At 42.0% G+C, this 12138-nt stretch overlaps 1 protein-coding gene across 1 annotated transcript in view; it reads left to right on the top strand.

Annotated features, from left to right (window-relative positions):
* Positions 1-790: 790 nt before the first annotated feature.
* The window catches only part of LOC139396435 (serine palmitoyltransferase 3-like), a gene marked incomplete at its 5' end in the record, with an annotated part of 35247 nt that continues 23899 nt past the window's right edge, over positions 791-12138 (top strand). Inside the window, one exon of the mRNA XM_071143479.1 lies at positions 791-884. Within this exon, the coding sequence (XP_070999580.1) occupies positions 791-884 (94 nt within the window). The remainder of the gene's footprint in view (positions 885-12138) is intronic.

Below are 12138 nucleotides of genomic sequence, written 5' to 3' on the forward strand. Positions count from 1 at the left end.
CTAAACAACACCAACAGACCTGGGACAACAGACTACACCTAATCTATACAGCACCAACAGACTACACCTAATCTATACAGCACCAACAGACCTGGGACAACAGACTACACCTAATCTATACATACTACACCTAATCTATACAGCACCAACAGACTACACCTAATCTATACAGCACCAACAGACTACACCTAATCTATACAGCACCAACAGACTACACCTAATCTATACAGACTACACCTAATATATACAGACTACACCTAATATATACAGCACCAACAGACTACACCTAATCTATACAGCACCAACAGACTACACCTAATCTATACAGACTACACCTAATCTATACAGCACCAACAGACTACACCTAATCTATACAGCACCAACAGACTACACCTAATCTATACAGCACCAACAGACTACACCTAATCTATACATACTACACCTAATCTATACAGACTACACCTAATCTATACAGCACCAACAGACTACACCTAATCTATACAGCACCAACAGACTACACCTAATCTATACAGCACCAACAGACTACACCTAATCTATACAGCACCAACAGACTACACCTAATCTATACAGCACCAACAGACTACACCTAATCTATACAGCACCAACAGACTACACCTAATCTATACAGACTACACCTAATCTATACAGCACCAACAGACTACACCTAATCTATACAGACTACACCTAATCTATACAGACTACACCTAATCTATACAGCACCAACAGACTACACCTAATTTATCCCTGTGTTGTCTGTTCTTGTTTCCAGGGCTGTCTGATTCTGAGTGATGAGCTGAACCACACCTCGCTGATCTTGGGGGCCAGGTTGTCAGGGGCAACTATTTGGGTGTTTAAGCACAACAGTAAGTAGACATACTCTCAAACTAAAGTACTCAAACCCCAAACCATATCTCTGCTCAAACCCCAACACATCTCTCTGCTCAAACCCCAACACATCTCTCTGCTCAAACCCCAAACCATCTCTCTGCTCAAACCGAAACACATCTCTCTGCTCAAACCCCAAACCATCTCTCTGCTCAAACCCCAAACCATCTCTCTGCTCAAACCCCAAACCATCTCTCTGCTCAAACCGCAAACCATCTCTCTGCTCAAACCCCAACACATCTCTCTGCTCAAACCCCAACACATCTCTCTCTGTTTTGTGGTGGAAGACTCATTCTGATTGGCTGGTCCAGACTCCCCATTAGCTGGCCCTATGCCCTCCCAGGCCCATCCATGGCTGCACCCCTGCCCAGTCATGTGAAATCCATGGATTGGGGCCTAATTAATTTATTTCAATTGACTGCTTTCCTCATATGAACTGTAGGAAAATATTTGAAATTGTTGCACGTTGAGTTGATATGCTGGTTCACTGTAGACACCTCACATCTCTTAGAGGAAAACGGTGCTATCCTCTCCCCAGGTGTCCAATGTGTTCTTTGTTCGGCTGGGTGATGTTGTTGGGTAGAAACATGGTTGAGATTGGCACTTTATTAACTATGGTTTTTGACCAGGGCTCTGTAGGGAACAGGGTGCCTTTCTGCCGTCATCTCCCTCTCGGTACAGTAGACAAGACAGATGAGTTTATCCGACGTCTGCTGTAAACCTCGGTCTGTAATGTGTCCTGATTGGTACAAGCAGAACCAGTTAATTAAGGGGGCTGCCCTCGGGGCCTCAGAGCAGCCTCACAGCAGACCTGTCCCCGCAGGGACTCTGACTGAGCTGAAGCCTCAGGCACCAGCTGACCCCCCCCCACCCCTCCTCCACTACCATATCTCTCCTCCGTCCATGTCCATCCAACACTAGACTGAATGAAACACAGGCTGAGATTCAATGTGGTTAACACATGGGTCTACTACGGAAGTGGACATTTGTTACAGTTCAGTCTGTCAGCAATGGGACTTTTTACAAATTATTATACATGCCACAATGTTTACAATGTGTGCCCCACAACGCCCCACTACACCCCATTGCCATTGTGATTGTGATTGAATTGGTGTGTAAAGGTTTTGATCCACTGGCCACTGTGGCAGGTAGATAAAAAATATATACCAGCCACATTTTTACCAGTCAATATATATATATATATATTCATAATTATTATATATATGTTTTCTTCATAATTATTATATATATTTTTAAATGTATTAGTATGCTTTTTGTTTCAAAAACAATATATATATTACTACACTCAACAAAAATATCAACGCAACATGCAACAATTTTAAAGATTTTACTGAGTTACAGTTCATATAATGAAATCAGTCCATTTAAATCAATTCATTAGGTCCTAATCTATGGATTTCACATGACTGGGCAGGGGCACAGCCATGGGTGGGCCTGGGAGGGCATAGTCCCACCCACTTGGCAGCCAAGCCCACCCACTGTGGAGCCAGGCCCAGCCAATCAGAATGCATTTTTCCCCACAAAAGGTGTTTTTTACAGACAGAAATTCTCCTCAGAACCCCCACCCCTTCCTTTAGTGTAGAACGAAGTAATGGGGATATATTGCTGAATTTCATTTCATTTTTTTGTGACCTGCATCTTTTAAACAATGTATGTTCAAATAAGTAATTTAGATACAATAGTAAAAACATGTGCATGATGTGCTCCTAAAGTAGAAAAAACTCACAAATAAATCCAGGCGAACAATGACTCAACGTTTTTATTCTGGGGAGCGATCCATCAAACGCAATCATTAGCTGGGACGAATATTTCCAGCTGGCACCTTTTTAAAAGGGGGACAGGTCGTTACCGTGGTAACTCGAACACTCGCTTGTCTGCGACGAAGAAGAAGAAGAAGAAGAAGAAGAATCTCCCAACTGCGATGACTCCCGAGCAGCAACTCAAACTAACATTGGAACAACAACCAAAGCGTTTGAACAAAACGATGCAACTAGCCAGAATAAAGTCAGACTTTTTAGTAGTAGCCTTTCAGGTTAATACGACCAACGTCTACAATGTGGTCTTTGGATAAATAAAAATAACGGTTCCCAAATGCTGTGTGTGAAAACGGGTCTGGTGAAATAGACGTTCTTATCCGCCAATGACAAAATCTACCCGCATATGGTTCATTTCCAGCCCTGCCCATCACCTAGTCTGAGAGGCTCGACTCGCGAAGGTGGCCTGTCTCTGTTTGTTTGTCTCTGTGTGTGTAGTAATCTGTGTGTCTCTCTGTGTGTGTAGGAAACTGTGTGTCTCTCTGTGTGTGTAGGAAACTGTGTGTCTCTCTGTGTGTGTAGGAAACTGTGTGTCTCTCTGTGTGTGTAGGAAACTGTGTGTCTCTCTGTGTGTAGGAAACCGTGTGTCTCTCTGTGTGTGTAGGAAACTGTGTCTCTCTGTGTGTAGGAAACTGTAGTGTCTCTCTATCTCTGTGTGTGTAAGAAACTGTGTGTCTCTCTGTGTGTAGGACACTGTGTGTCTCTCTGTGTGTAGGAAACCGTGTGTCTCTCTGTGTGTGTAGGAAACTGTGTCTCTCTGTGTGTAGGAAACTGTGTGTCTCTCTATCTCTGTGTGTTGGAAACTGTGTGTCTCTCTGTGTGTAGGACACTGTATGTCTCTCTGTGTGTAGGAAACTGTGTGTCTCTCTGTGTGTAGGAAACTTTGTGTCTCTCTGTGTGTGTAGGAAACTGTTTGTCTCTCTGTGTGTAGGAAACTGTGTGTCTCTCTATCTCTGTGTGTGTAAGAAACTGTGTGTTTCTCTGTGTGTGTAGTAAACTGTGTGTCTCTCTGTGTGTGTGTGTGTGTGTGTGTGTGTGTGTGTGTGTGTGTGTGTGTTTAGGAAACGGTGTGTCTATGTGTGTGTAGGAAACTGTGTGTCTCTCTATCTCTGTGTGTGTAGGAAACTGTGTGTCTATCTGTGTGTAGGAAACTGTGTGTCTCTCTATCTCTGTGTGTGTAGGAAACGGTGTGTTTCTCTGTGTGTAGGAAACTGTGTGTGTCTCTGTGTGTGTAGTAAACTGTGTGTGTAGGAAACTGTGTGTTTCTCTGTGTGTGTAGGAAACTGTGTGTCTCACTGTGTGTGTAGGAAACTGTGTGTGTAGTAATCTGTGTGTCTCTGTGTGTAGTAAACTGTGTGTGTCTCTGTGTGTGTAGTAAACTGTGTGTCTCTCTGTGTGTGTAGGAAACTGTGTGTGTCTCTGTGTGTGTAGTAAACTGTGTGTCTCTCTGTGTGTGTAGTAATCTGTGTGTGTAGTAATCTGTGTGTGTAGTAATCTGTGTGTCTCTCTGTGTGTGTAGTAATCTGTGTGTCTCTCTGTGTGTGTGTAGTAATCTGTGTGTGTAGTAAACTGTGTGTCTCTCTGTGTGTGTGTAGTAATCTGTGTGTGTAGTAATCTGTGTGTGTAGTAATCTGTGTGTCTCTCTGTGTGTGTGTAGTAATCTGTGTGTGTAGTAATCTGTGTGTGTAGTAATCTGTGTGTCTCTCTCTGTGTGTGTAGTAACCTGTGTGTCTCTCTGTGTGTGTAGTAATCTGTGTGTCTCTCTGTGTGTGTGGTAATCTGTGTGTCTCTCTGTGTGTGTGTAGTAATCTCTGTGTGTGTAGTAATCTGTGTGTGTCTCTCTGTGTGTGTAGTAATCTGTGTGTCTCTCTAGCAGATAGACAGAGAAACAGGCTGTGGTGTAGGTACCTGTTCTTAATATTTAGATGACTTTTGGTATTTACTGTGGTACTGTGGAATAGAGTTCCATGTAGTCATGGCTCTGTGTAGTACTGTGGAATAGAGTTCCATGTAGTCATGGCTCTATGTAGTACTGTGGAATAGAGTTCCATGTAGTCATGACTCTATGTAGTACTGTGGAATAGAGTTCCATGTAGTCATGACTCTATGTAGTACTGTGGAATAGAGTTCCATGTAGTCATGGCTCTATGTGGTACTGTGGAATAGAGTTCCATGTAGTCATGGCTCTATGTAGTACTGTGGAATAGAGTTCCATGTAGTCATGGCTCTATGTAGTACTGTGGAATAGAGTTCCATGTAGTCATGGCTCTATGTAGTACTGTGTGCCTCCCATAGTCTGTTGTGGACTAGGGGACTGTGAAGAGACCTCTTGTGGCATGTCTTGTGGGATATCCACGGGTGTCTGAGCTGTGTGCTTGTAGATTAATGTTTATGTTTGTTTTGTTGCTGTCATGGTTTCTTATAGGTCAGGGCTGCCCAATCCTAGTCCTGAAGAGCCCGAAACACTTCTGGTTTGTGTTGCTACCTGATAGTTAATTGCACTCACCTGGTGTCCCAGGTCTGAAATCAGTTCCCTGATTCGAGAGAAGAGGATGAAAACCAGAAGTGGGCCTCCAGGAGCCCACTTGGACAGTCCTGCTATAGGATTGGACAGTCCTGCTATAGGATTGGACAGTCCTGCTATAGGATTGGACAGTCCTGCTATAGGATTGGACAGTCCTGCTATAGGATTGGACAGTCCTGCTATAGGATTGGACAGTCCTGCTATAGGATTGGACAGTCCTGCTATAGGATTGGACAGTCCTGCTATAGGATTGGACAGTCCTGCTATAGGATTGGACAGTCCTGCTATAGGATTGGACAGTCCTGCTATAGGATTGGACAGTCCTGCTACAGGATTGGACAGTCCTGCTATAGGATTGGACAGTCCTGCTATAGGATTGGACAGTCCTGCTATAGGATTGGACAGTCCTGCTATAGGATTGGACAGTCCTGCTATAGGATTGGACAGTCCTGCTATAGGATTGGACAGTCCTGCTACAGGATTGGACAGTCCTGCTATAGATGCGTATGTCGTCGGTGTGACTTTTACCACTTTACCAAATAGAGTTAATCAACACTGCCATCTAGTGGTAAAACCGCGCTAACTGCAGTATCAATCCCTTCTAGAAACCCATGCATTTATCCAACAATTCTTACAGTGCAACAATGTATGATCCCTGCATAATTAAACCCACAGTCGTTCTCTTGCCAACACAGCTATATATCCACTACTGGTCATTTCCCAGAGACCTCCACACTAGGCTCAGTCAGCAAAATAAGAAGAATTTGGTCAGTGCTCATGTTTGTCCTATTTCACACAAGTACAAGTGTATATTAATATGTGTGTGTGAATTCAAAATGTTTTTTTTCTTCATATCCCAATTCCCCCTGAGTCACCGTCAAAAAATGTAGTCCACTATGTAGTCCACTATGTAGGGAACACTATATAGGGAACACTATACAGGGAACACTATGTAGGGAGCACTATGTAGGGAACACTATGTAGGGAACACTATGTAGGGAACACTATGTAGGGAACACTATGTAGGGAACACTATGTAGGTAACACTATGTAGGGAACACTATACAGGAAACACTATGTAGGGAACACTATACAGGGAACACTATGTAGGGAACACTATACAGGGAACACTATACAGGGAACACTATACAGGGAACACTATGTAGGGAACACTATGTAGGGAACACTATGTAGGTAACACTATGTAGGGAACACTATGTAGGGAACACTATGTAGGTAACACTATGTAGGGAACACTATGTAGGGAACACTATGTAGGGAACACTATGTAGGTAACACTATGTAGGTAACACTATGTAGGTAACACTATGTAGGGAACACTATACAGGGAACACTATGTAGGGAACACTATGTAGGGAACACTATGTAGGGAACACTATGTAGGGAACACTATGTAGGGAACACTATGTAGGGAACACTATGTAGGGAACACTATGTAGGTAACACTATGTAGGTAACACTATGTAGGTAACACTATACAGGGAACACTATGTAGGGAACACTATACAGGGAACACTATGTAGGGAACACTATGTAGGGAACACTATGTAGGGAACACTATGTAGGTAACACTATGTAGGTAACACTATGTAGGGAACACTATACAGGGAACACTATGTAGGGAACACTATACAGGGAACACTATGTAGGGAACACTATACAGGGAACACTATGTAGGGAACACTATGTAGGGAACACTATGTAGGGAACACTATGTAGGGAACACTATAAAGGGAACACTATGTAGGGAACACTATATAGGGAACACTATGTAGGGAACACTATGAAGGGAACACTATGTAGGTAACACTATACAGGGAACACTATGTAGGGAACACTATGTAGTGAACACTATGTAGGGAACACTATATATGGAACACTATGTAGGGAACACTATGTAGGGAACACTATGTAGGGAACACTATGTAGGTAACACTATGTAGGGAACACTATGTAGGGAACACTATGTAGGGAACACTATGTAGGGAACACTATGTAGGTAACACTATGTAGGTAACACTATGTAGGGAACACTATGTAGGGAACACTATGTAGGTAACACTATGTAGGTAACACTATGTAGGTAACACTATACAGGGAACACTATGTAGGGAACACTATACAGGGAACACTATACAGGGAACACTATGTAGGGAACACTATGTAGGGAACACTATGTAGGGAACACTATGTAGGTAACACTATGTAGGGAACACTATACAGGGAACACTATGTAGGGAACACTATACAGGGAACACTATGTAGGGAACACTATACAGGGAACACTATGTAGGGAACACTATACAGGGAACACTATGTAGGGAACACTATACAGGGAACACTATGTAGGGAACACTATGTAGGGAACACTATGTAGGGAACACTATGTAGGGAACACTATGTAGGTAACACTATGTAGGTAACACTATGTAGGTAACACTATACAGGGAACACTATGTAGGGAACACTATACAGGGAACACTATACAGGGAACACAGGGAACACTATGTAGGGAACACTATGTAGGGAACACTATGTAGGTAACACTATGTAGGTAACACTATGTAGGGAACACTATACAGGGAACACTATGTAGGGAACACTATACAGGGAACACTATGTAGGGAACACTATACAGGGAACACTATGTAGGGAACACTATGTAGGGAACACTATAAAGGGAACACTATGTAGGGAACACTATATAGGGAACACTATGTAGGGAACACTATAAAGGGAACACTATGTAGGGAACACTATACAGGGAACACTATGTAGGGAACACTATGTAGGGAACACTATATAGGTAAAAGTAAATAGGGAACACTATAAAGGGAACACTATGTAGGGAACACTATGTAGGGAACACTATGTAGGGAACACTATGTAGGGAACACTATGTAGGGAACACTATAAAGGGAACACTATGTAGGGAACACTATGTAGTGGACACTATGTAGGGAACACTATACAGGGAACACTATACAGGGAACACTATGTAGGTAACACTATGTAGGGAACACTATACAGGGAACACTATACAGGGAACACTATACAGGGAACACTATACAGGGAACACTATGTAGGTAACACTATGTAGGGAACACTATACAGGGAACACTATGTAGGGAACACTATGTAGGGAACACTATACAGGGAACACTATGTAGGGAACACTATGTAGGGAACACTATGTAGGGAACACTATATAGGTAAAAGTAAATAGGGAACACTATAAAGGGAACACTATGTAGGGAACACTATGTAGGGAACACTATGTAGGGAACACTATGTAGGTAACACTATGTATGGAACACTATAAAGGGAACACTATGTAGGGAACACTATGTAGGGGACACTATGTAGGGAACACTATACAGGGAACACTATACAGGGAACACTATGTAGGTAACACTATGTAGGGAACACTATACAGGGAACACTATACAGGGAACACTATACAGGGAACACTATACAGGGAACACTATGTAGGTAACACTATGTAGGGAACACTATACAGGGAACACTATGTAGGGAACACTATGTAGGGAACACTATACAGGGAACACTATGTAGGGAACACTATGTAGGGAACACTATACAGGGAACACTATACAGGGAACACTATGTAGGGAACACTATGTAGTGAACACTATGTAGGGAATACTATGTAGGGAACACTATGTAGGGAACACTATGTAGGGAACACTATGTAGGTAACACTATACAGGGAACACTATGTAGGGAACACTATGTAGGGAACACTATACAGGGAACACTATGTAGGTAACACTATACAGGGAACACTATAAAGGGAACACTATGTAGGGAACACTATGTAGGGAACACTATGTAGGGAACACTATAAAGGGAACACTATGTAGGTAACACTATGTAGGGAACACTATGTAGGGAACACTATGTAGGGAACACTATGTAGGGAACACTATGTAGGTAACACTATGTAGGTAACACTATGTAGGGAACACTATGTAGGGAACACTATGTAGGTAACACTATGTAGGTAACACTATACAGGGAACACTATGTAGGGAACACTATACAGGGAACACTATACAGGGAACACTATGTAGGGAACACTATGTAGGGAACACTATAAAGGGAACACTATAAAGGGAACACTATGTAGGGAACACTATGTAGGGGACACTATGTAGGGAACACTATGTAGGGAACACTATGTAGGGAACACTATGTAGGGAACACTATGTAGGGAACACTATGTAGGGAACACTATGTAGGGAACACTATGTAGGGAACACTATGTAGGGAACACTATGTAGGGAACACTATGTAGGGAACACTATGTAGGGAACACTATGTAGGGAACACTATACAGGGAACACTATGTAGGGAACACTATGTAGGGAACACTATGTAGGGAACACTATGTAGGGAACACTATGTAGGGGACACTATGTAGGGAACACTATGTAGGGAACACTATGTAGGGAACACTATGTAGGGAACACTATGTAGGGAACACTATGTAGGGAACACTATGTAGGGAACACTATGTAGGGAACACTATGTAGGGAACACTATGTAGGGAACACTATGTAGGGAACACTATGTAGGGAACACTATGTAGGGAACACTATACAGGGAACACTATGTAGGGAACACTATGTAGGGGACACTATGTAGGGAACACTATGTAGGGAACACTATATAGGGAACACTATGTAGGGGACACTATGTAGGGAACACTATGTAGGGAGCACTATGTACTATGTAGGGTACACTATGTAGGGAACACTATGTAGGGAACACTATGTAGGGAACACTATGTAGGGAACACTATACAGGGAACACTATGCAGGGAACACTATGTAGGGAACACTATGTAGGGAACACTATGTAGGGAACACTATGTAGGGAATACTATGTAGGGAACACTATGTAGGTAACACTATGTAGGGAACACTATGTAGGGAACACTATGTAGGGAACACTATGTAGGTAACACTATGTAGGGAACACTATGTAGGGAACACTATGTAGGGAATAGGGTGCTATTTGGAATGGTGTCAGTATTTGCTGCAGTTAAAGTTGTTATTTAGCCTCTTGTTGTCTTGGTACTTCCTGTTGTGGTCGATAAGCAGGTGTTGTCTTGGTACTTCCTGTTGTGGTCCATAAGGTGTTGTCTTGGTATTTCCTGTTGTGGTCCATAAGATGTTGTCTTGGTATTTCCTGTTGTGGTCCATAAGAAGATGTAGCCTCTCTACTGTATATAGCCTCTCTACTGTATATAGCCTTGCTACTGTATATAACCTCTCTACTGTATATAGCCTCTCTACTTTTATAGCCTCTCTACTGTATATAGCCTCTCTATTGTATATAGCCTCTCTACTTTTATAGCCTCGCTACTGTATATAGCCTCGCTATTGTATATAGCCTCTCTACTGTATATAGCCTCGCTACTGTATACAACCTCTCTACTGTATAAAGTCTCTCTACTGTATATAGCCTCGCTACTGTATATAGCCTCGCTATTGTATATAGCCTCTCTACTGTATATAGCCTCTCTACTGTATATATAGTATATAACCTCTCTACTGTATACAACCTCTCTACTGTATATAGTCTCTCTACTGTATATAGCCTCGCTACTGTATATAGCCTCGCTATTGTATATAGCCTCTCTACTGTATATAGCCTCTCTACTGTATATAGCTACTGTATATAGCCTCACTACTGTATATAGCCTCTCTACTGTATATAGCCTCACTACTGTATATAGCCTCACTACTGTATATAGCCTCTCTACTGTATATAGCCTCACTACTGTATATAGCCTCTCTACTGTATATAGCCTCTCTACTGTATATAGCCTCTCTACTGTATATAGCCTCTCTACTGTATATAACCTCTCTACTGTATATAGCCTCTCTACTGTATATAACCTCTCTACTGTATATAGCCTCTACTGTATATAATCTCTCTACTGTATATAGCCCCTCTACTGTATATAGCCTCGCTACTGTATATAGCCTCGCTACTGTATATAGCCTCTCTACTGTATATAACCTCTCTACTGTATGTAGCCTCTACTGTATATAGCCTCGCTACTGTATATAGCCTCTCTACTGTATATAGCCTCTCTACTGTATATAGCCTCTCTACTGTATATAGCCTCTCTACTGTATATAGCCTCTCTACTGTATATAGCCTCTCTACTGTATATAGCCTCTCTACTGTATATAGCCTCTCTACTGTTTATAGCCTCTATACTGTATATAGCCTCTCTACTGTATATAACCTCTCTACTGTATATAGCCTCTCTACTGTATATAACCTCTCTACTGTATATAGCCTCTCTACTGTTTATAGCCTCTCTACTGTATATAGCCTCTCTACTGTATATAGCCTCTCTACTGTATATAGCCTCTCTACTGTCTATAGCCTCTCTACTGTATATAACCTCTCTACTGTATAAAGCCTCTCTATTGTATATTGCCTCTCTACTGTATATAGCCTCTCTACTGTATATAGCCTCTCTACTGTATATAACCTCTCTACTGTATATAGCCTCTCTACTGTATATAGCCTCTCTACTGTATATAGCCTCTCTACTGTATATAACCTCTCTACTGTATATAGCCTCTCTACTGTATATAGCCTCTCTACTGTATATAACCTCTCTACTGTATATCACCTCTCTGTATATAGCCTCTCTACTGTTTATAGCCTCTCTACTGTATATAGCCTCTCTACTGTATATAGCCTCTCTACTGTATATAGCCTCTCTACTGTATAAAGCCTCTCTACTGTATATAACCTCTCTACTGTATGTAGCCTCTCTACTGTATATAGCCTCTCTGCTGTATA

This window comes from Oncorhynchus clarkii, unplaced genomic scaffold, assembly GCF_045791955.1.
Source record: "Oncorhynchus clarkii lewisi isolate Uvic-CL-2024 unplaced genomic scaffold, UVic_Ocla_1.0 unplaced_contig_5071_pilon_pilon, whole genome shotgun sequence".
Taxonomy (NCBI): Eukaryota; Metazoa; Chordata; class Actinopteri; order Salmoniformes; family Salmonidae; genus Oncorhynchus; species Oncorhynchus clarkii.